At 32.7% G+C, this 26,390-nt stretch overlaps 2 protein-coding genes across 2 annotated transcripts; one reads left to right on the plus strand and one right to left on the minus strand.

Annotated features, from left to right (window-relative positions):
• Positions 1–600: 600 nt before the first annotated feature.
• On the minus strand, positions 601–3,120 carry LOC124539015 (deoxyuridine 5'-triphosphate nucleotidohydrolase). Its single transcript, XM_047116317.1, has 3 exons — positions 2,764–3,120; positions 1,280–1,416; positions 601–945 (listed from the first exon to the last, which is right to left on the minus strand). The coding sequence occupies exons 1-3, from the start codon at positions 2,871–2,873 to the stop codon at positions 743–745; spliced, it is 450 nt and encodes a 149-aa protein (XP_046972273.1). The 5' UTR covers positions 2,874–3,120; the 3' UTR covers positions 601–742.
• Positions 3,121–7,248: 4,128 nt separating this feature from the next.
• On the plus strand, positions 7,249–25,692 carry LOC124538696 (histone-lysine N-methyltransferase trithorax). The gene is made up of 13 exons (XM_047115836.1): positions 7,249–8,033; positions 9,056–10,298; positions 10,534–10,725; positions 10,801–11,135; positions 11,217–11,777; positions 11,857–12,030; positions 12,158–12,367; positions 12,632–12,793; positions 12,880–22,470; positions 22,555–22,778; positions 22,888–23,015; positions 23,131–23,321; positions 23,497–25,692. The coding sequence occupies exons 1-13, from the start codon at positions 7,881–7,883 to the stop codon at positions 23,668–23,670; spliced, it is 13,338 nt and encodes a 4,445-aa protein (XP_046971792.1). The 5' UTR covers positions 7,249–7,880; the 3' UTR covers positions 23,671–25,692.
• The last annotated feature ends 698 nt before the right edge of the window (positions 25,693–26,390 follow it).

Consider the following 26,390-nt stretch of genomic DNA (forward strand, 5'->3'; position numbering starts at 1 on the left):
ATATAACTTGCATGATCCATGTTTTAGAAAATGGAAACATCTTAGAAAACATTTTGCCAATATGGAAATATTTCTAAAAATTATTAACTTGTTTCCTTTGACTTTTCATGGATTGTCAAAACTAGTGACAGATGTTCTAGATAAAGTAGCGAGTTGTCTAGAATATTTATATCCTGACTTCGGTGTTTAATTTGTTAAAATGTTAAACAATGCTGTGAAAGACTACGCTGAATATTTAAAATTAGATCTGTCCAGTGGTTTTCAAACAGTGCAAAATGTGATTGATAATATGATAACCAGGCTTGAAGAGTTAACTAGTGTTCTACAAATGATAAAGTTAAAAAATAAGGATTGCAGTATAGCTATCACTGAAGATATATGCAAATACCGAAATGAAGTGACGACACTGTCAAAAAAAATAGCAACTTTAAGTGAAATAGTTTCAAAATTACAAAATAATATAGAATTGCTTGAAAAGAGAGTAGAAAAAGCAGAATCTGATTTTGGTATACAAACTGATAATAAACTGAAAAAATTTTTGAAACCATTTCTTATGAGAAAAGAACCACAGCCTACTAATACACCAATAACAACTCAGGATAAAATTGTTCTTTCAAGTGTATTAGATAAATTTGAAGGGAGTAATAATTAGACATACACATATAGTACAAAGATATTTTTAGAATTATTTATCCAGAAAATAAACTTAATTACATATTTCTTAAAATATACATGTTTTATTTTATTGGGTTCCTGTAGAGCCAAATCCACCAGCTGCCCTCTTTGTTTCAGTTAAGTTTTCCACTTCTAGCAAATCAGGATGAAAAATAACTTCACATATAAGCTGAGCTATTCTATCGCCTTTTTTAACAACAAAGTCTTCATCAGAGTGATTAAATAACACTACACCAACATTTCCTCTGTAGTCTTCATCTATAACACCAGCTACAAGTAAAAAAATATTATTATATATCTTTAATAAAAAACACATTTATTCAATTAAAGTTGTAATAAAGTACTGTTTGCCAAATAAATAAAATATGGTTGAGCTTTTAAGTCTGATAATTTTGTACAATCCTGCATGAATTATAGAAAAATTAAAAAAAAAATCTAGCTCTAGATAGAAGACAAATGGTGTTATTTTATTATTATTTAAAGTACTTATTGCCATTTTACTTTAATTAAAGTGTTAATTGTTTTGGCAAGGTACAGAAGGTAAGCAAACTGAACACTGACACCTATAAAGTTAATGCATACAAATTATTGATATTAGACTCACCTCCAACATCAATGAAGTTTTTAACAGCTAAGCCAGATCTCGGGGCTACTCGTCCATAACAACCAGTGGGCAATTCAATTTGTAAATCTGTTTTTACTAATTCTTTGCCCTTTGCTGGTACTTTGTAATCATAAGCACTGAAAAAGTGAAAAGATTAATTTAAGTTTTCAGGGTTAACGGGTTTCATTTGAAAATATTACATATAATTTAAAATCAGTTAAATATACAACAGCATATTTCTGCCCCTGATAGATAACTTACATTAACTATCATTGTTTTAATAAAAAAGAGGTGATAAATAAACTCATATAACCTTACTCAATTTTATTTGTCATAAATTTTAATTCTTATAATACATTAGTTTTAGTAGTACATAAATATTTCTTTAAACATGAAAAAGAATTTGGCAATTTCTTAGTTCTTTTGTTTTATTGTTTCATTGCATATCATTATAAAGTATATAGTTATTTTAATTATATATATTCAAGGTATATATTGTTATACCTTGGAATACAACAAATTTATGTGATAATAGGCTATTTGACAATGTGAAAAATAAGGTGCCATTTATTGTAATCAGTACATATGAGTTTAAAAATGGTTATTTATTAACTAAAGTTGAAAATAATAATCAATTTATTAAAAAATCCAAATTTTATTTGTGGATTTTTTAAAAGTTTGTCTCTTAACACAAAACGCTCCTAATTGGCTGGGCTTATGATGAAGTCACTTGCTTGTTAACCTTGCTTGCCTACTATATGTATGGCAGATTAAAATACAGGCAAGTGACGTCACAGAGCCTATTGCAGCAACATTTTGTCCAAGTAACATTTTCGCTTGCTATTTAAATATGGAACTTTTAATATGATAATTTTCTGCAAATATGCACTAGAAATAAAAAAATCTACTTTTACTGGGTTCCTTACACCTTACCTTTACTAAATAATATAAAATAGATTTTAAAACCAGTCAAATAGCCTATAGTGATAGTATAGGTAGGTGGACTGACAAATGAATGACAAACAAAAAGTCCAAAAATTATTGCTGTCATGTACCAGAATATCGAATACCTGTGGTACTTGGCTGGTACCCACAGGGGCGAACAAAAAGCCCTATTACTAAGTATTAATATATTTTATAATATCTTAATTGTTACTAATATGAAAATCTTAACCCCTGCAAAGTTATAATATTTAATTATATAAACATATTTTATAAATTATTAGTATCAATATATTTTGTACGACACTAAGTAACTGGTTAAATTATTTGCAGATTTTGTCTCTATAGAAAATACTGATATCATACATTACAATTATACAGATAGGTAGGGATACAGTATATGAAATTTATATAATAATTGCTAACTAGCTAGCTTAACTACATGTCAATTTCTTGAATAAAACGTTAGTTTTGGTATGTGCGTATTTGTTCATAACATATTGAAATGTAATTTATTCATCATAATTGAAACACATAATTACCTTTTCAAATCAAATCCTGCTGCACGATCTGAGCCTTTTACAGGCGCGAATGCATTATCAGTAAGGCGTGTGAATTTTAAAAGTGTCCTTAAATCTTTGTTTCCAGGCATGGTGGTTTTAGTTAATAGTGAAAAGCTTTTATGTGCACTTAAATTTTAGCAAAATCTTTTAAGTATCATAGGAATCGATGGGAATATAATATCTCAAATCAATCGAGAATTGTGTGAGACGTAATAAACGAAATACAAACTTCTTAAATATGAATAGCAAATGCCGTTTAACGATTAACGACAAAAATCAAAAATGCCAAAATAATAAAATATATCAGGGAAGAAATGGCGCCAAAACTTCACGTCTAATTCGTGTCTATGGTTATGGCTCTTTGAAGTAGGTAATTGTCCATACACAATTGTACATTATAATTATGTAATTTATTGCATTCTTTTAAAACCGCAAATCTTTAATAAAAATAAAGCATACTTATTTTATTTTGAAATTGTTTCAGGTCTTCAAAGTGAGCTGTTATTGTTGCAAACATAAAAAAATATTTAAAAAAACAACAACTTATATGTAATAACATAACAAAGTTATTCTAAAAAATATTTTTTTGTTTATACATCTGTATTTTCTGTTGAAAAAGTTATAATATTTTTTAATATTTTCTATTCGTTTATGCATGCCAAATGCCAAGTGGCAATATAGAGTGATTAATGATTGTTCACTTTGGACATTATAAAAAGTAAACACAGTAAATATAACGATTCTGTTTGTGTACTCTATACTGAATTGGACCATAGTTAAATAACTCAGAAAGACAACAACAAAATTGAGGTCACTGAACTAATCTATCTATATGTATCTAATAAATATTAATTTTAGTTTCTTTAATATTTATTCTATCATTGTATCAGAGAATATTTTTCTATTTCAAAAAGAAGCTACAAGAAAAGTATACTTAATCAATTATCAGACTTACATAGAACATAATTTTCGAATTCGTTTTCATTCGTGTTTGAATCTTTTTCCTTTGAGTCCAATCATCACAAATAGGTAGTTAATGAAATGCGACGTGCTAAATTCCAACAGCGAAAGATTTAAATATGGCACAGTTTGCATTTTATCAATACGGATACTCGAACCAAATGAATAAATACAGGAATAAATATAATTTAGGTAGTTAATAACACGAATAAAGTAAACACAAATGCTTACATTGATTAAAATATTCTCTATGCAGACATATATTTTTCTTTTTACCAATACCAACTGACAACATGAGAATTTTAAGCCTGGTTTCGAGTGTTTAGGAGTGAGTATAACTTTAAAAAAAAACTTTAATATATTTTAAAATATAAGAACATGTTTAGGTATTTTAAGAGAAAAATTTCATACAAAACTGTCAGTCTGTTATTGAGTACAATGTGTTAGTAGATGATAGGCGGGCTAAAGAAAAAAATGTTGTAAAAATATTTTTAATTTAGCCTACTTAGTTGGCTTAGTGGCTGGGGAGGCATAAGGCCGCATATCTCAAGGTCTTAGGTTCCAACCCTAGGTAGAGGCGATAAAAGGTTTTGCGGTATTCCTATCGACAATAAATCTCAGTAACTGTACAGTCCCGTTCCTCAGAAATCACCTAAAGCAGATGGCCCTGACCTTGAACTCTTTCTGATCGTGTCGGATTTGCCGTCTCATCAGGTTATGGGAATGTCTGCGGAGTTATAGCATAATACGCCCTGCGTAGTTGGTTGGTCTCTCTTAGATTGGCTTGGATTGGAGACAGCATCATGATAAGCATCAGCACAATATTTTTTAAAATACCCTGTTATATCAATAAAGTATAGACATTAATGGGACAAATTTTTTTTCAAATAATCAGCGTTATTCAAACATGCAAGTTAGGAATACGAAATTAGTTTCTAAAAATTCTTATTTCCTTTTTTAATCATTAATCAATCAGTGTAATGAGGAGATTAATATTTTATTCTTAATTATTTGATTGAATCCAATCCTATCAGGGAATGTTTTCTTTAGACGGTATACATATGTATATGTTTAATTATTCGATAATACTTTGATGAATTCGACAAATATTATCGCCTAACCAGTTATCAAGTTGCCCTTGCCAATTTATAGAGGTCAAAATGACAACATATTCTAAGCTTAGGTACTAAAAATAAAACATTAACAATACAAAAAAATCATTTATAGCAAAATAAGGCTATAAATAAATTAATTCGCTCTTAATGTGTTTGTCTTTTAAACAAATGAAGTCTTTATTTTCTCAAATTCAAAAACAAAATTTCTCAATACCTTTTCGCATACTTTTTTGTCGTAAATGCGTTAATAAATGGTTTTTCTTATTGTTACCGTAATTAATTACCAATTATGCTATCAATTAACACATCGTTAATAGCATCGATCAATTTTAAATATTAATAAAATGATGTAAAAGAGAGAGTTACACTTGTGACTCTACTTTATAAATTAAAACTAAATGAAATATTTTTATGTTTCTAAATTAATAATATTCCTATCATATTATGTGCAAAAGAAATAATATCTTTACAATAATTATCATACTAAAAATTTAATTTTATAAATTATTTAAGAGTGTAAAGACTGCATGTCTCTACACTCTTAAGTAATATTAAATAACCATTTTGTTTATTTAGAATGTTTTTTTTTCTTTTTAATTAAATATAAAGTTCTGAGTTTAATCTTATAAATAATTTACGTGTTAACTAATTGATAGAAGTTACTATTGAGAATGCTATGATATATTTTCTATTCAGTAAAACATACATAAGAAAATATTTTTAATATATTGTAACGTAGTTTAGGTATGAATCATTATTTTTTACCTACTCTAGCAAGCAGAACCCAAATAACACAAAAAATTACTACCTGCTATATGGGTCTGTCATACATTTGGACACAATTCGAATAGTAAGCGGCTGATCTACAGCGATTATCCTGCTTCCTTAAATCGGTCTCAGTGAAAAATGTCCACAGGCGGCGGGAGTCGCGTCGATCAATATTTTGTTAAGTACACGGAAGTTAACTTTATAATTCTATACCGCTTAAATTTAAACTGTACACTTCATGTCTGTCTAAATGTAAAGTTGGTTCTTCGAGTTTTTAAATCTAATTTGTTTCAAAACCATCATATAGTGCGAAAGAGTTTTGTAAATTACTGTGATTCATCAGGGTGAGCCCCCAGAAGGGGAGTTTGTCCATTTTTATATTTACACCGTGTCCCTTGCGGCATGCGCGCCGCCTCACCGCCAGTCTCGCTACTACAGTTTCACGCACCAACACCAGTGCAACGAAAGTGATGTAAATATTACTCCTATCACAATATTTACACTTTAAATCTTGTTTACTAAATAAAGGTAACATTGTTCTGTTAAGTGTAAGTGATCAAAACTGATAAGTTATTAACTTTAAGTGAAAATTATTAAGAAAAGTGAGTGCGGACAATTTCACTTCGATCGAAATCATATCTCACGAGGACATACAGCCGTTTCTCTATGTATTTCAGGAAGTGTTTCAGTACAGAACTTTTTGTTCTCATAACTCACGCTAGAGGTCAGTATTAAATAAAACATAGCGCTTTTACAAGTTATTTCATTCTTCTAAAGGATATTTATATCACGTATATGATGTGTATATATAAGTATAGTTATAGGTAGCGTTTAAGGACCGATGCTCTTCCCTTTTTGCATCCCTTCTCCGCCCTTTACGCATGATCGACCGGTAGAGTTTAGGGGTACATTATAAGTAGGGTGCGGGTAGCTACTATAGGTACAATATGTTTAGGGGTATGGATTTTTATCCATTATGCTTAAAAAATTATTTCACCATATGAAACATTTTGTATAAACCAAAATATTTTATAAAGGAATATATGGACCAAATAAAATGAAAGATTGATTGAGAATTTATTCTTATAAATAAAATGTAATGCAAACATGTTAGCTATAAGTCAATTACAAAGCAACAGTACTTATAATGAATTACATTATTAATTTAAAACAAGAACTATATACAAACATGTTAAAAATAATAAATAAATACATACATAGTTAAAAAAAAACGAACAAATGTCTTAATAATATCACAAATGTAAGTTTTTAACTAGGAAAATGTTCTAAATCAACATCACACATCAAAAAATAAATTCAGTAGGTATACTTGATTTATCGACCTTGAAGGCTGAAAGTAATACAAAGTTAAACAAATTATTTGATTTCGTTACATGTAGAGCACTATATTTTGATCCAAAATAAATAAAACGTAATGAAGTTACCACAAAATCATATTAAAATGAGGAAATGTTGTTATTGTGCTTTACAATTAATGGACATTCAAAGCGATCATAAATAATGACCGTAGAGCAATCGCGCAGATAGATGAAAACATTACATTTTTATTGATAAAAAACTGCGAAGAGTGAGTGAAGTGACGCGTCTATGCAGATAGTTACCATATAGAGCAAGACGTAGCGAACGACATCGGACATGTTTGTTTTCATACCGGTCCGAATTAACGTCGCGATTGGTTCAAAATCCATAACTGGCCTCCGAGAGCCAGGTGTCGTTCACACCGCGGCCTCGCGCGCCTCGTCTCGTTAATCACTCGTGTTCGCTATTGTTATAGCGCGTCGCACAGCCATCTTTGTCAAATTACAAGCGATTCATTTCAATAATTTGGTTGTGTTTTAACAAATGGAACAAAACATAGATACTGTTACCGATGTGTCGTGTGATAGAAACGAGTACATTTCTACATTCTCTTTTGTTTTATCGTTGACGCTACGTTGAATGGAAGCGTTACGACGGCTTACAGTGTTAACGATCAGTGTACCATTAAAATGATGGATGATGTCGTCTTTTGCAAAAACTGTGTAAAGTGTCTATCTTGTTAAATTATGTGAAGGGCGCTATTTGTGTTTATGTTTGATTGTACATGTGATGAGAACTGCGTCGTAATTTGTCGTACACATTGCATAAATGAGTGGAATGGCGTTGCGGAGCGCGCGGGCCGGAGCATGCGCGCCAGTTTCCTCGCGACCGCTGGGAACGCACTAAGTGTCCTTCGTTTATGTGCATATCAAAATGGGAAGGTCTAGGTTCCCCGGTAAACCGCTAAAATTCCAGAATAGAAAGCGTATCAGTGTCCTTTCGGGGGCCGTCTATCATGAAACTGCACCAGAAAATCATTCAGCCAGTCGAGGCTCGGCTGCCAACGATTTTGCTGGAGAGAAAGAGGTAAAGCGTATTCCGTGACATTTTTGTTAGTGGAAGAAAGTTACATAAAATAGAAAATGTTTTTGGGATATGTTATGTTTACGTAATAAGTACAAGCATAAATGAAGCGCCAAGCGTATTATGGTGCCAATACAAGAACGTATTTTGACATTCTGGTTTCTGTTCATTATACGATGTCAACAAAGACAATCAAGTTAAATTCAACAAAATAAACATAAAACTAAGGATTCTAACTAAATCTAACAATATTTTAACTTGCACTTTAATTATAACCTAACTTTTGAGTATGGTAGAGCTAATGGTTTGGTAGAGATTTATTATACATAACATTGTGATTCAATACATTTAATGTAGCAATAATGGATTTATTAAGACTTATAGACATAAGGTCTTTGAACTGTTACCAACACTTCATTATTTATTATTAAATTACACTTTTTTTTGTAAACAAATGACAAAGAAAGTCTTTATTGTGAAATTTCATATGGCATTGACAGATCTGTCGTTTATTTTAACTATTAGTTCTGAATCCATAATTAATTATAATAATTGTGAAATTACATGTCTCTCTCATCTCAATGTCATATCATAATTTGTCATGTCATAATATACAACATGTACACATACTTAATATTCTGTTGTTTTTGAAGTATAAAGCTCTATTTCCACAGACATACTTGGTAATTTCTGTATTCTTTTATTACAATTTTCTTTTTTTTAACATTGTGTATTCTAAATTGAGATAACTAATTGAGCAAGAAAGTGTACAACATTATACCACAACATACACGTAATTTTTGTATTTTTTTCATATTTCCCAGATAAAATGGAAAATAAATCCATGATATTTGCTTACAATTTAATTTAAACTTGAAATAATTATAGATTTTTTATAAACTAACATATTTGTCTTTGAGGTAGAGATTTGTCTTAATAACAAAATCTCTTCGTAGAAACTTTAAATAAAATCATTGCTATCCTATAAATAAAGGTCCTTTATCATAAATATGTTAATATTTCAGGAAGAAGAGAAGAAAGAAAATAGTGGTGAGAATGAGGCAAGTTCGGCTAATGAAAATAATGTAACAAATAATATTGTTAAAAATAATCAAGATCCCCAAGATAATACTGATTTGGCAAAATCACCTGTTCGTACAAGATCACAAAATAAAATGGAGTTACCTAAAAATGAAAAGGTTAAACCAGTGAAGAAAACAGTGACATTTGGAACTGTAGAAAGTTGTGAGGATTTGTTTTTGCCACTTAAAAAGGTTCCAATAAAACACCATGCCCCACTCGTGTCTATTATTAAAAAGAAATCATCACTTAAACAGACCGAGTACTCCACATTTAATAGTATATTAAAGCCAGCTAAGTTGACAGATTTAAGTTCAAAATCATCGTTAGAACATCAAGAAGGATATCTGAGGAGAAATTTGAACCCTCTATCTAAACCTATAAATAAATTTTCACAGTTTAGTGACAGTCGTAGTACTTCACCTCCACCAAGGAATATATCACCAATTGAGAGGGATAGCATTAATTCCACCAAATTTGTCTTACCTGTAAGGAGTAGTCACTCATCAAGAGTAATTAAGCCTAATAAAAGATTTATTGAAGGTGATGAACATACATTAGTTGCAAGTAGTTTATCAACAGGAAAAGTCTTAAAGAAGCCAAAATTAAAAAGGCTAGTATTTAACAATCTACATGATGATGAAGATACTCCTGAAGAAGAAGAATCTGAAAAATCTAATGACAATGAGAAAACTAGAGATAAGCCCTTATTAACATCAAGTCTGTTCAAAGACAAAACAACAAACTCATTTTCTAATCTCAGTAACACTAGCTCAAGGAAACCAGTACGAGACTTCTTCTCATGCGAAAGAGAAGCAAAAGAGACGGAAATCTCACAAGATGAAAATTCTAATGTTGAAAGTTTAGAGAAGTTGAAGTCCCCTGAGCCAAATAAAGAGGACAGATCAGGGCATGCCATGAGAAAGCTCATGGACATTTCAGATGCTAGTAGTTCAACAAGCAGTACTGGTTCAGAGTCTGAAGAGAGTTGGGAGAGTGACAGCCTTGAAGGTAGCGGAGAAGAAGGAGAAAGACAGCCTCCTACTAGTCCGGAAAAAGATAAGACATCAGCTTCACAGTTATTGAGTGGTAAAGTTATTATTAGAGAAGCAAGATTACAGTTAACTACCCCAGCACCATCTACAACTGGACTTGATGGCCCATTCTCAGCTCTATCAACAGTATCATGTAAGTTTTTCTTATTTAAATCTGTTTAAGCATCAGTTGATTCAAGTATACTATGTGAAAAAAATCATAATGATCAAGTTCATGTTTTAATTTGCGCATAACTTTTTTTTTTACACAGATTTATCATAATCATAGCTATACAAAGAGAATCTTACCTTTTTGTCTATACTCATAATGATTATCTGAATCAATAATACTTCATTAAACACTTCTTGTAAAAATATCTTTTTTTTAGCTAATAATCCACCTGCAACTGTTACTTGCGGTGTTTGTGGGGCAGTCAGATTCTACAGATTTGTACGCCAAGCAAGAAAATTTGGCATATACTCATGCGAGTCTTGCAGAAAATTTATTTCAAAGCTACTAAAGAAAGACAAAATGGTTTTACGAACACAACCAGTGGTTACACATTGTGTCAGGGGTGAAGGTAATGAATAATTATTATATTAGAAAATTATGTTATTATAAAAAAATATGTTTTATTGATTAATATATTTTTTAGGTAACTGTCATGTTCCCCCAGTAGTTCGATCACAACAGTGGAAATTACTTAAATGTACAAACAAGTCACGTTGTCCGGCTTGTTGGCTCAAATTATGTTTAAAGGCTTTCCAAGTGCCCCCACACATCCGAGCCACTTTAACAGCTATGTTGCCTCCATACATGCGAAGTGGGTCAAAACCTTCCGGACCCTTGACACAAGCACATCCTCTGAGAATAGGGTCCAGTAATACAGCTACTACTCAAGCACCATTTAGTGCATTGGCAACAGAAAATGACACTAATATCTTTGCCATTAAAACAAGCAAAAAAATTGACGAAATTGACAAGGTTGAGGTAAGCTATTTTATTTAAAAAAAAAAAGGGAATATTACATTATCAATTAATATTCTTTAAATGTATTAATAAATGTTACAGAAGGAATCTAAGCCACAAAAAGAAATTCAAGAAAATGATGAGTCTAATGAAGAATTCAGTGCTAATAGAAAGCGTCGCATAACTAGGGTGAAAGTTCGGAAGAAAGATAAAGGTGAATCTAAGCAGAGTGAAGATCCTAAGAGGCAAAAAATGGAACTTAAAGGTCCTAGAGTTAAACATGTGTGCAGGAGTGCATCAATTGTGTTAGGACAACCAATTGCAACATTTCCTACTCTTGAGGGGAAAGAAAAGCAAGACAAACCACTGCAATCTGATGATGATGGCAATTCAATGCTCATTGATGACAAGGAAAGAGTTACTCCAGATATTTCCAGCTGTGACTCTGAATTGGACACTGAGAACAGACCAATGCAAATAGTCCCAGAAGCTATAATTGTAAAGGAAAGTGATTCAGACCCACTAACAGAATCTAAGAAGAGAAAGATAGATTCAACAGTTTTGACAAAAGCACTGAGTAGAATTGATTCTAGTGAAGATGAAACTGTCATGGATCTCGTTCCGAGGAAAACAACATTGAAACCTCTTACAAATATTACCAATGTAACTCAAATAAAAATTTGTTATATAATTATATTTTTTTTGTTTGAGAGCAATCTAAGATTTTTTTATTGTCTTATAGGTGCGTGGCCGCGTTCAGAAATGTGGCCAAAATAGACCAGAATTAATCTGTGTTGACTTTTGGGAGAGCTACGATCCTGACGAAGTTTGCAACTCTGGTTTTGGGCTTATAGGCACTATCCCATTTACTTTAGCAAAGCTTTGCTTTTTGTGTGGAAGTGCAGGGAAAGAAAAGGTAACATTATTGTTTTTATTTTTTAATATTTAGTCATCTGTTATTTCATTATACTATTTAACTAACCACTAGACCAACAAAGATATTTATATACATAAATGTAAAAACATTGTATATGTTCTTTCAGATGCTTGTATGTGGGAGTTGCTGTGAATGGTACCATGTATGGTGCGCAGAGGAGGCAGGTGGCGGCGGCGACTGGACATGTGCGCGGTGTGTGTGGTGTGCAGCTTGTGCGCGCCCTGCAGCCAGGCTTCGTTGCCGCACATGTGCTAGACCCTATCATGCGGCCTGTCTGCCCGCTGCTCCGCCAGATCACCGAAGCGATTGGCCTCAGGTAAAATAGTTTTCTAATAAAAATTTGTACATTTTAGTAAGTTTGTAAATATGAACATTATACTTTGATGAATTACATTATATTAGATGAAAGATGATAGAAAAAATATTTCAAAGTTTTTAACTAACGCGAAAATAGTTCGTAAATAAAAAACAATGTTGAAAATGTGAAATATTGAATATATTATTAAAAAAAAGTAAAAAGTCTAAATAGTATTAATTTTTTTTTCTATTGATTTTAATAGTATGATTTTTAAAATTTCAGATCTGCAGTTCATGCTTAAAGTGCAAGAGTTGCGATAGCAGCCGTGTTAATAAGTTTGTAGGAAGCCTGCCTTTCTGCAGACCCTGTTTTAAACTCCGTCAAAAAGGAAATTACTGTCCTCTGTGTCAGGCTTGTTATAGGGACAATGATTTTGATAGTAAGGTATGTATTTCAGTATTTTTGTTGTTGTTTTGTTAAATTATTACAATAAGTTATTTTTATTGATATCATTATATATCTTATTACAGATGATGGAATGTGGCTGGTGTGGAAGGTGGGTCCATGCTAGTTGTGAAGGCTTATCTGGTGAGGGTTATCAACTCCTGTCTGCTTTACCACCATCTATTGAATACATTTGTTGTAAGTGTATGCCTACTGATCCACCATGGAGAAAAATGCTTACAGAACACCTTAAAGGAAGGCTCTTACACCTTCTCAAATTACTAGCGAAAAATAAAAAGGCTTGTGCTCTACTAAAACTGACACCTCATAAAAATACACCAGTGCCCAACAAGCCATACCGACTTATGTCTCCACAGGCTATAAGAAAACTTCATTTTGATAGTGGTGATGAATCTATGAAGAATACATCAGAAACTAAAGTCTACAGAAACACGTCAAGAGGACGGCGAAATAACAATTTCGGACAAAATAAAAGTGAAGATTCTATCACTTCTCAAATATGGCATTGCTCATCACTGTTGTCTGATGTTGAAATGGAAAAGGAGGATATTCCTCATACTTCCCATAAAGTTGTTAATCTTCAAGAACCTTTGATGCAAAATAAAGAGATATGTTTTTCCACTGGCCTCTACAGTAATAAAGCTGAGTTTAACACCTCTTGTGTGGAGGTTCATGAAAATTACCCTCCCCAAAATAAGACAGAAAAAGCAACAACTATGCTACCAACAACATTACATAATGAAAAATATGAGCCAATATCAGATGATGATGAGCCTTCTAAAGATTTTTCACAAGCTCGAAGTGAACAAGACTTGAGTCCAGCTATTATAAGACATTCCAATGTACCAATGGATGACACAGCACTTGATGATTTAAATAGGCTGATTTCACCATCTCTATTGGATATAAAAAAGAGAGTTAACAGTGATGAATACATTTCTTTAAAAGATTTTAACCATGACATGAAAGATGTAATCGAAAGAACAGCAAGTGTAGATCTGAAAACTATCTACAAAGATTTGTTTTCAGAGACATTTCCATGGTTTGATTGTGAACATAATTGCTTACAACCTAATTTAGAAGTTGAAGGAGAACAGGAAGACTCAGATTCATTAAAAGACATGGAAATGTGTGATACTAAGGGCATTAAAGCAACTGTTCGTGTTGGTCGGCCAGTTGACCAAATTGTGCCAAAACTGGAATCTAATGGAGAAAAAGAAGAAGAAAAACTTCTTGAATTTTATTCTATGGTTGATTCTAGAATTTGTATATTGTGCAAAACAACTGGTGATGGTTTGCCTTTTATGGAGGGACGACTGTTATATTGTGGACAAAATGATTGGATTCACGCTAACTGTGCTTTGTGGTCTGCAGAAGTATTTGAAGAAATTGATGGTTCTCTTCAAAATGTGCATTCTGCTATATCTAGAGGGAAAATGATAAAATGCGCCGAGTGTGAAATAAAAGGAGCAAGTGTAGGATGTTGTGCTAAAAATTGTAGTGAAACTTATCATTACGCTTGCGCACGAAAAGCGAGTTGCGCATTTATGGATGATAAAAGAGTCTTTTGTCCTACTCATGGAAAAGATGTGCCAAAAAAAAGTCTACAAAAAGATGCAGATTTTGAATTAACAAGACCAGTATATGTGGAGCTTGATAAGAAAAAGAAAAGATACAGCGAAATCAATAAAGTACAATTTCTAATGGGATCATTGACCGTACATAGTCTAGGAAAGATAGTCCCATCAGTATCAGATTATGAAGATTTTTTAATGCCTGTTGATTTTTCCTGCAGTCGACTATTCTGGTCATGTAAAAAACCGTCTAAAATTGTAAGATATACTATAAAGACGAAGTTAATACTGGCTGAACCAATGCCAGGATTTGATTTTGGTGTCAATATTACTGTTGACCATAGCATGGATGTTCAAGTCGTAGATCGTGTCATGGCCGAAATAGGAGCATGGCATGAAAGCTTAGAAACTGGGACAAGTAAAAGTGTTCTCATGTTTAAACATGACAAATCACCGATTAAGTTTGGAAATACAGTTACTTTAGAAGACTTGGCAGTAAAACAAGTTGTTGAATATTTATTGGATAATGTTTGTAAACAAGAACAAGATGAAGAAGAACCTCAAAATACAGCTGATCTTCTACCTCCTGAAGTGAAAGATGCAATTTTTGAAGATCTAAATCATGATCTCTTAGATGGTATATCTATGCAAGATATATTTCCAAAGTTGATGTCGTACGAAGATCTTGTTGCAATGGATCTTAAAAATGAATTTATTGGCGTAATAAGTCAGTCAGATGATAAGTCCGATTCACGATCTAGTGATTTTATTGATGAATTCTTTAATGCGCGCTTAGAATCGAGCAATAAGGAATTAAAGAGGAGTAAATCGGAGATGTTGTTGCAAAATCATAGTCTAAAGACATTAACCACAGGGCGAGGCCAACAAAGGTCTACTAGTTTAACTTGGAATAATAAATTTGATACAAGTTTACTGTCGTCGACAATAAAAAGATGTAAAATGGGAAAATCATCAACTGTTACTGGTAAGCTTAGTCCAATTCAGAGAGTTTTTGAAAATTCTTTAGAGACAATTAAGGAAATAGATCGAAGCAATGATAAAAAACCAAAGGTAGAGACAACTACTGGGTCAAACGATTGTCATGAAACACCGCATACTTCAGGGATTAATTATTGTACCACTTCTCCTAAACAAAAAGAAGAAAATAGTACAGATAGTAAAAATGACAAATCTGAAGGTTATTACACAGATGTTATTGACTTTTATACGAAGATACAATGCAGTCCAATTTCACAGTTGGATGGAGCTGCCGACTGGTCAGGGTCGGAGAGTAATTGCAGTTCACGACCAGGTAGTCCTCAAGATGACTTTTCACCTATTCAACAACTTGATGGAGCGGAAGATAATCATTCTGGAATTGAGAATACATTAAAAAGCCAAACAAATCAATTTTTGTATAGAGCCAGTGGTTCTGAAAGCACATATACTGTTACTATAGCTGGTAATTCAATAAGTGGCCAACCAGAATTAGTTATGCGACCTCTAGATGACACTTCCGCGTCAGGACAAATGGAGCAATTAGTTAGATGTGATAGATGTCAATGCACATACAGAAATAAAGAATCATACGACAGACATATGCCTTCTTGTGATATGATGTCCACAAGTGAAAGTGAAAGTGAAAATCCTAAGTCTCCAGAAAATAGAACTTTGACAACTTTGCAAAATGCTTTTCAGGGAGCATTTGCACAACCTATGATAATACATGCAGGAGTTGTTAGTGGTACTGAAAATACTGTAAAGGCGGAAGGCATTTCTGCAAGAAGGACTTCAATCAATACACGCCAAATCACAATAAACGGCACAATCGTTGAAACACCTTCACCAGGTCCAACTAATGAAATGACTATGACAATAACTGAACAAATGAAATCAGGAACAGTTATTTTTGACCAGAGTAAAACAACCAATGTACAAGTGTCAGCAAATCAACAAGTCTTATCATCACCTCAAATTGTTGTAACACCACAGATGCTTTTACCTCCCAAAACTAGTTCAGCTGGAGGACAAAAAATTATGACGCAACAAATAATAACACAACCAGGACTCCTTCCCTATAATATTTGCGTAAAGCCAGGAACAGGCAATACAAACTTACAGCAACTTCAAGGAAATACCGATATGACTCATTTATTATCAGGATCAGGTGGAATTCAAGTTTTAACATCTAATTCTAATCAAGTATTAACCATACCAACAAATCAATCAGGAAATCTAACACCTCTAATTCAAGGTAAAAATCAAGTTGCAAATTTCCCAAATATGGCTAGTGCAACTTCTATAACTCTACCTGTCAATTCAATACAAGGAATGCCAAACGCTTCCATTATTCAAAACATACAACCAATGATCCGGCCACAAATTCAAGGTAACCCAACTATTGTTGTACCCGCCATGACTGCCCAAAGACTTACTTCGCCTAGTTCTCAAAAACAACAAATAATACTACCAAATACTCCGCAAAAGTCACCTAAGAAACAGCCAACTCAAGTGCAACCAAAGCCTATATTTCAAGCTACAAACCGAGGCAGGGGAAGGCCAATGCCTAAACCTACTACTATTAAAAGACAAACAAAGCTCGAAAAAACTTTTACAACAATTAATCAAAGTCCTCTTGGACCGGGAAATACTGTTATACAGTTGCAAACTAATAACCAAACTGGCCAGCCTTCCATTATTGTACAGCCTGTAGCTAATCAGAATATTATGTCAGCATATGTTGAAGCTTTATCACAACAACAGAATCAAAATATGCAGTATATTGCAACTATTGCACCACAAGGAGATTTTAAAACTGGTCCAACACAATTTATTTCTCAAAGTGGTCTTGTACCTCAAACTTTCCAAATACAACAGACAGAATCTGGTGGCTTAGTTGCTGTACCAAGTGGCGGAATACCAGTTCTACTACCGCAAGGAAATGTCGGTATTCTACCGCAAACATTACAACAAGGTGCCACAATATTACCTCAGGGAGCAATTCAAACTCAAGGTATATTGTCGCAGGGCCCAAATGGTCCAACTATATTACCGCAAGCAATCCATACGCAGAATGGCACTACTATAATCCCACAAGGAACTATTCAAGGACTGACATCCGGTAATTTAACATCACAAACTGCTACCCTTATACCGAACAGTACCCTGCAAACAGCAGGGGCGACAGTAGTACCACAAAGTGGAATAGGTAACGGACAAACAACTATAATACCAAACGCATTATCATCTCAAGGCAACACTTTAATATCTTCAGGTCCAGGAACAACAATTCTTCCTCAAGGAACCATATTACCTCAATTTTGCAATGATCAGGTACTATTGGGATCGACACCGACTTTAGAAATGGTTACAGATCCATCAGGTTGCATGTATTTAACGACAACTCAACCAGTGTACTATGGCTTAGAAACGATTGTTCAAAATACGGTTATGTCATCACAACAATTTGTGTCGACAGCTATGCAAGGTGTACTTGCGCAAAATAGTAGTTTTTCTGCAACAACGACACAAGTGTTCCAAGCAAGCAAAATAGAACCAATAGTGGAAGTTCCTACAGGATATGTTGTAGTTAACAACGTAGGTGATACAGTGGTGTCTCAATCATCTAATCAAGGCCCTAATGTTGTTACAGCACATTCGGTACAGTCATCACCTCCTACTTTGAAAAATGTTAAAACTTCGGTACCTAATATTACATTGCAGCCATTGCCGGATAAACAGTCTAATAATAGCCGGCAAACTCCAAAAGTAATTCAAATGAGTTCTTCTCCTCTTAGTATTGGATCACAAGCAATTTTAAACGGGAAAGCAAATTTAAATCCAATAACGTCACAAATACATACTATGACTTTATCCAATACATCGCAAAATCTTCAAAAAATCAATTTTTCTAAACCAAACAATGTTTCTATGTCGCCAAATGTGACACTTGTGGCATCAACAGGACAACCTTTAATGGCTATTTCTCAGTCTGTTCCCAACACAGTCAATTCTTTTTCAATGCAATCCTTACCTTTATCGCAGCCGATTGTTTCAAGTTCAATAGCACCAACAAATAAAAATAACTTAATGAAGATAGAAAATTCACATGTAATAGAAATAAGCGGCAATTTACATGAAAGTTCAAACTGTAATAGTTTACCTACTATAAGTGTGACACAAAGTATTAAGTCACCGACACCTTGGAGGCAACCTGAAAATAAGCTAGAACTGCATAATATTGCCATGAAGACTAACTCTACGCAAAATCACACGATGAATATTCAAAATAATATTGTTGGCGCGAGACAGATGTCGCATAATGAAATTGGAAAAGAAAATCAAAATTGTCTACTTTCAATGAATAATGCTGGGAATTCAATGACGAATACTATCCATTCTCATCAATTCGAATCCAACATTAATGCCAGCCACCACTCAGCGCACTCCTCTTCTAACAATATGATACAAATAACTGCTGGTAATATTTATACACCTTCATCTATGAATAGCAATTTTGATGCTGATACAACGTTAAAACTGAGTAAAATTAATGCTCTCTCAAAGGCAGAAGGTGGACATTTAAATTTCTCACAAGAATTAATGTCATCACATTCACAACAGCATGCTCAAAATGAAAAAAGTTTCCAAAGTATGGGATCAAATGATAATAAACAAAACAATGACATGCAAAATCAAATAAATATTCACAAGTTAAGCAGTTGTCAAGTGGCAGGAAATATGAGCAATTCACCATCGATTAGCATTATACCACCTAATATGATACGTCCACAGATGCAAAATAATCAAAATTCAATAACTATGCCTAATAATAATCAAATGTGCTCAATTTCTAACAGTTCTTCGCATGGCCAGGTTCAATTTATGAATTCTGTAAATACTTCCATGCAAAATGTAAATATGTCATGTCAAGAAATTGTAAACAATAGAGTAAACATGTCAGTTTCTAGTGAAAATAATCAACAACACGAGATGGCTAATGGCGCTTTAAATACATCAAATTTGACACATGGCAATATGCAAATGATGTCACACGAAAATAATCAACTATCGTCAAATCAAATACATATAATGAATGGGCAGATCCAACATAGTCGTCACGTTGAAAATAGCAATCAATTGCAGCAATTAAATCAAGGAACTTCTAATAGACAATTTCATGATAATCTTATTAGTAATCAACAAAATCATAATCAAAATAATATACTTTCTAATCGAAGTACACCCGATAATAGTAACATGATAAATCAGAACATAAACATGCATAATATGGCGAATAATCATCCTTCAAACCGTAATGATCTTGGAGACTTAAATCATATGCACTTGAATCAGTCTTTATCTAACATGAGTAATATGCAGAATAACAGAATGATTATCGATAATATGCAGTCACATGCTATGAATGGATCTAATCATCAAATCCATGCGAATAATAGATCTATGGAGTCTCTACATAACCAGCAAATGCACTCAATGCAGCAAATGAATCATCACGTTACCAGCAATAACAATAGAGCTCAAATGGACAACAATATGCATATGAACCAACAAATGTCAATGCAACAAAATAGACAAATGGATAATATTGTTCATCATCATCAACATCAAATGTCTAATATGATGCAATTGCAAAATAATCGTCCGCATATCGACAATAATCTATTAGGAATGCATCAACATGTGTCAAATCAAATGCACAACAGGCAACAGATGGATAACGGTATGCATATGCATCATATGTCAAGTAACAATGTTAACATGGGCCTCGGAAATCAATTAGATAATACTTCCGCTATGTCGAATATACATAGCAACAGACATGATAATAGCTCTATTGGAATGCAGAATCTAAATACAATGAACCAAATGCAAAATAACAGAAATTCAATGGATCATAACAATCTAATGCAACATCAAATGAACAACATTAATTCAATGAACAATATGAATATGCATAATAATCTAAATAATACTATGCAAATATCTAGCTCTAACCATCAATCTATAAACAATTCTTTGATGCATATGCCTAATATCCCTGATATTAAAAATGAAATACAAAATTCGTGCAGTGGCAGCTGCTCAAACACAAGTAATCAGTTCACTAATAATCAATCATTTGATATGTGCGCAAATTTAAATTCAAATAACAATATGAATATGGGAAATACTTCAAATATGATGCACGGCATGAACATGAATAACGCTAATATTACAAATAATATGATGATGAACAATGTGAACAATAACTCTATGTATGGGACAAACAACCAAAACAATATGTCAGGACATGATATGCTAATGAGTTGCAATAATTCTGTTGAACATAATGTGACCAATCTTATGCCTGGCAATTCTTCTCACATGATGATTAATAATTCACAGACACATACAAATAGTAACCAAAACCAGATTATGGGTGGTCAAGTACCCAGTAATTCACAAATAAATATAAACAGTAGTTGTAGCTTAAATTCAAACAACGCTACGCAAACACCTATGACAAGTATAGAAAACCAGATAAATAGGAATAATATGGTAGTGAACGACCAATCCAAATTTGGGCAGGATTCAGTTCGAGGAAAAAATGTAATGGGACCACCACCAAATCCGAATATTCCAATGACAAACTTACCTAGCAGCGATTGTGCTAAATCTAATATAGTTAGCAATGAACCTAAACCAAACCACACTATATCTGTGAGTAACCAAATAGGATTTATGCAAATGAACCCTCCAAATACAAATAGAGTAATCAACCTTCCTGAAAGAAACAGAATAAACAATTCAAATCATGAAAATAATATCAGTTCACATATTCCTCAACAACATAATATTCGCGTTGTTACAAATAATAGTAACAATAACGTTGCTAACATTACTGATCCTTTGACATATCAACAAAAGAGTGAAAGCAGCACTATGATAAATGTTCCGTTCCAAGCAATACCAAATAGCGCGCCTATGAATATAAATGTTAATTCTAGTAATAATACCGTCAACATTACGGTGCAAAACAATCTTGTCGATCCGAAGATTGCTTCAAAAGCTGCTGCTGATTTAAATTTTCCTTTACAAACGAATTCTAATTTATTACAAAATCAAAATAGTAATAATAATATGATTTGTATACCGGTACAGAATAATACGATTAACTTACCAACACAAAACAGTTCAAGTATAACTCTACCAAAGGCACCGCCTACTCAACAATCAGGAATACCGACTAATGTTGTAAATCCTATGTCTATGCGACCAATGAATAGAGTTTTGCCATTACACAGAGATGGACAAAGTAAGTCTACTAAAACTACAGGCTCCAAAAGTCCTGCAGTCCCAAAACAAAGGGTTGTTAGCAACGATATGCCAGATTTGAACATAAAAGATGAAAATGTTGATAGTGATCTTGAAAAAGCAATCGAAGAATCAAAAAGAATGATGGAATTGGAAAAGGCTAAGAGAGAAAAAGAAGATAGAGACGCGACGCGTGCTCTACAATTGTCCAATCAATTGCAACAACCTAACACTAGTTCCGCTTCCACGTCAGTTCCAGTTCCAGTGTCACGAGTCACTGGCCCTGTGGAGACTATTCCCAAAATGACATCTCTGCCCAGCTTAGATGTTGAACCTGAACCTCCAAAGATTTTGATCGAAAAAGATACTAACAAGACAGCCATAACATCGAAAATAGCTGCTTCCAAAATGTTAAAACGTCCATTACTTGATAAAAAACCTGACACGGATATTATTGTGACAAAGAAACAAAACAAAATTTATAAAGGCCAAGAAAACAAGTTATCACAACCTAAGCATACTCCTGAACCACCTAAAGATGACGGCCCTAAGCTCATATACGAAGTGTCATCAGAAGATGGTTTTAATTACTCTTCTTCATCCTTAACTGACCTTTGGGCCAAAGTTATAGAAGCAGTTCAAGGTGCGAGAAAACAATCGGGGCTGCCACTAATTCAATATAACTTGCCGTCTTCTCCGTCAGGGGCTCATTTACTCGGATTGAATAACAATGCTTTGAGATACCTAATTGAACAACTACCCGGTGTAAGTATTTTTTTTTGTAAATCTTAATCAGTGTATTTCAGTAAGTTTCAATCAGTTATTTTCTTAAATTATTTATCGTTACAGGCAAACCGTTGTACAAAATACAAGATACGCCAAGGCCGCTTACTTAACAGTTGGGATAATGATCTAGATCTAAGCGAAGGATTCAAGGAGAGTCCCTGGGGAAGTGCACGAACGGGACCAATCGCAAGAAAGCAAAACCATGATATGTTTAGTTGGATGGCTTCCCCATTTAGAGAAGAACCTCCGCCTTTTGGTGGACAAGAAGGAGAAAGTACTATTTCAAGGTAAATTTAAAATAACCTTTAAGGATTAGACTTGTTATTTTGAGTACAAGTTTTTATATCAAGATAGGAATTGTAAAAAAAAATATGTTTATAGATTAATTTATTTCAGACGACTGGCGACGTTACCGCCAGCTATGAGATTTAGGCAGTTGAAAGAAACTTCGAAAGTATCTGTCGGCGTGTACAGATCACACATTCACGGACGTGGACTGTTTTGTAAAAGAGACATTGAAGAAGGTATAGTTAAATGCTGATTTATCAAATGGCTGTAATGTAGTCACTATACTCGCAATACAGAATTTGCCTGCTATAATTTTTCCCTTTGGATTTTGTTTAACTGTTATTATTTTAGGTGATATGGTAATCGAATATGCTGGTGAGGTGATTCGAGCGGTACTAGCAGACCAGCGAGAGAAGAAATACGAGGCAATGAGTGGGCGTCGCGGCGTCGGTGGTTGTTACATGTTCCGCATTGATGACAACCTAGTCGTCGATGCCACACTTAAAGGAAATGCTGCGAGATTCATCAACCATTCATGTGATGTAAGCTTTTAATTTAGTAATTTAGTTTTTGAGCCTTAAATTGAAAAAAATCCTTTACACACTAAGTTTATTGTAGATGGCAATTCAACAGTTAAGATATATTGGTTGCATTTAAAAAAAAAAAAAATTCACATTTTCGTATTAGGTAATAAATGTTTTTTTTTTTCTGTTTTAGCCCAACTGTTATTCCCGCGTCGTTGATATTCATGGCCACAAACATATATTGATATTTGCTCTTCGGCGGATCACTATTGGCGAGGAACTGACCTATGATTATAAGTTTCCCTTTGAAGAAGTCAAGATACCCTGCACTTGTGGAGCCAAAAAATGCCGTAAATATTTGAATTGAACAACTCGTACACGATAAATATGGTTGAGTCAATTATGCTGGTCGTAAAGAGGCCAAGTGTGGTGTATGAAATATACACTGTTATGACGTGTAAGCTACCTTGATTATAGTGTTTTTAATGTAAAAAGATAACTAAGCGAAAACACAACTCTATGTTTCGGCTTAATTACTGCATAGCATAATTATAACGTAAGTACATTACTGAAATAGAGATAATTTTAGAAAAAGTAGTCGATGTTAATATATGACAAAAGAATGTTTTATAGCAACATTTGTAACAAACTTAACTCTGAATCTTTTTATGGAATGTAAAGGTGCAGATTGAAATACTGGGTCGAGCACAATTTTCTATGTACATGTATTAGACAATATGTCCAAATCACATATCGTATATTCCCACCTCTTGACATTTGTAGTGCCACTAGAGCAATGGACACAAAAGTTTTCAACTTGAATCTTGTTATGATCTCGTTTTGAATCTACCCAGTGTTTAAAATTGTTGGATAGTGTGTTTCATTGATTTTACATACTTTAAATATTTCTTATTTTGTGATAAGTTTTATACATTGTGTAAATATTTTTAAGTTGTACTGTTTTATTAATTATCTGTGTTGGTTAAAACATTTGTAATGGCTTGAGTGTATACCTAATATGTCTACACTTACTTTGATGTGATATGTGTTAACCCGAACCGGGGTAAATGTATGGTTAGTGGTAGTATATTTGTTCCTCATTTGTTCTTATTTTCTTGACTCGTGATCAGTTAAGTCTCGACTAACATAGCATATTTGTACATATTTAATGGAAAATTAGATTTTATGACATTAGTACATTCGAATGAAGGGTAGCAAAGTTATGAGTACAATGTTACTTTTTTTTAGTTATTTTAATAAGTACTGTATAGAAAATTGTTGTAAATAAGAGAAATTATCTGTCATAATAATATGGTTAAGCGACAAATCGTTTTATTATAGTCATAGTCTTAGGATGTACTTTATAGAATATTACATAATGTGTAAATAATAAGTTATTTGGTGTGTGGGTTGGCTCGGAGAGGTTGTTGTCTGAGGTCAGGCGGACGCAACTACACACGCGATTGCTGTACAACTCCTAGCCACGGGTTTAACGTGAAAATGCACATTTTTAGCTTTAATATTTTTTCAGCACAGCTTGAGTTAAAAATTTTATTTTTTTTAAAGATCAATTTATATTTAAATATTTTGTGTGTGTTTTTACTTAAAAAGAAACTAGAATAAAAAGCATCACATTATCATCACATGAAAATTTAGTCCCAGTGGTTATTCCAAATTTTACAAATTTAGTAATAGACCTAGATGCAGGAACAATACAGCAATAGTTTTAGAACTAAAGTTACTGCATCTATCAAGCAGTATTAACGTATTCTATAGATTAAAGCCAATATATTAAAAATGCAATAGTTTTAGTAATACAGAATTTGTACAGCATTATACATGCACCGATTATTTTATTTATATTTTACTGTAGATTATAAACAATGCAGTTAATCTCTCAGTACCACGGCGCCCTTTATTAACTCGTTAGGCTATTGTCTCGTCATGTTGACGAACATTTAATTCGAGGCGCATTCAAGATAAACATTCATAAATCTGTACTTGTAATTTTTATACGGCTCCTTTTCATGCTATCCAATTTCCGACTGATCTAAAGCTTTATCACAAACAGTTGTACGATATTGTAAGCCACTTTTAGGTTTCCAAAAATAATCTTTATACGTTGTTTACCTTGTTGTTTTGATGCACTCTCATTTTAAACTCAAAATCTTGTGGACTAGTCTTTAGGAATTAAATTTTTATATAGCCATACCATCAAGTATATTTTCCTTAGATAATTATAATACATATTTCAAACATTTTGAACAATAACAGTAGAAGTTGTACATCGAGTAACGATAATAAATATCAAAGTACAGGTAATTTTATTAAATTTACTATTAACATCTATTTTAAATATAAGTTTTTATTCAAATAATATTAATTGAATTTTGTTTTTCATTTCTGTACCTTCTGTATTTGTAAAGTTTTATCTCTAGACCTGGACACTTTTTATTTTCGATTGATTTATTTTTGTAATACGTTTCAGATTATTTCCGAGTTGTATTTAATGTGATCATGCTTTAAAAATTAAGCGCATGTGCATTTTATTAGTCCTGTATACAAATATAAATTAATTAAAAAGACCAAAATCACTAAGTGATAAAAGAATCAATTTTGTTTAGTATATTAAGTGAAAATGTCTGCTCTTGATATTATTTTATGTTAAAAATAATGCTTTTATTTTTAATGTACACATGCCATTTTGCCTAATGTTATTATAAATTATATTATATTGCTTTAAAAGCACCAATTTTACAATGCATAGTTCTATGTCCTGTCTATACATTTTATTACTTTATTTATTTCTATCATTATTTTGTATTGTGGTAAATTTTACCAAAAATAAAAATACTAAAATGTGCTTTATTTTGTTGTTTTATTCGTCATTTATTTCAAAACAAAAATTATGCAAACAATAAAGCGCCTACAAATACAAACCCACAAGTTAATATTATTCTTTTTTAACTCCGTCGAAAAGGAATCAATTGTAACGAGAATAAAGGGGAAATGAGGGCATTTGACAAAAGTCTACCTAATCATGTTAAAAATTCAGCTAGAAGAGTTGAAAGAAGTTCTATTTTTATA

Source organism: Vanessa cardui, chromosome 21 (genome assembly GCF_905220365.1).
Source record: "Vanessa cardui chromosome 21, ilVanCard2.1, whole genome shotgun sequence".
In the NCBI taxonomy this organism is placed as follows: Eukaryota; Metazoa; Arthropoda; class Insecta; order Lepidoptera; family Nymphalidae; genus Vanessa; species Vanessa cardui.

What these genes read in the sequence shown, in the direction of transcription:
- LOC124539015 (XM_047116317.1), bottom strand. Translation starts at nt 2,873, where the DNA reads ATGCCTGGAAACAAAGATTTAAGGACACTTTTAAAATTCACACGCCTT. An exon ending in GCAGGATTTGATTTGAAAAG is followed by an intron (nt 1,417 to 2,763) that starts GTAATTATGTGT and finishes TCACTTTTTCAG; the next exon opens with TGCTTATGATTACAAAGTAC. An exon ending in AAACTTCATTGATGTTGGAG is followed by an intron (nt 946 to 1,279) that starts GTGAGTCTAATA and finishes TTTTACTTGTAG; the next exon opens with CTGGTGTTATAGATGAAGAC.
- LOC124538696 (XM_047115836.1), top strand. Translation starts at nt 7,881, where the DNA reads ATGGGAAGGTCTAGGTTCCCCGGTAAACCGCTAAAATTCCAGAATAGA. An exon ending in ACAATGATTTTGATAGTAAG is followed by an intron (nt 12,794 to 12,879) that starts GTATGTATTTCA and finishes ATCTTATTACAG; the next exon opens with ATGATGGAATGTGGCTGGTG. An exon ending in TCATCAACCATTCATGTGAT is followed by an intron (nt 23,322 to 23,496) that starts GTAAGCTTTTAA and finishes TTTCTGTTTTAG; the next exon opens with CCCAACTGTTATTCCCGCGT.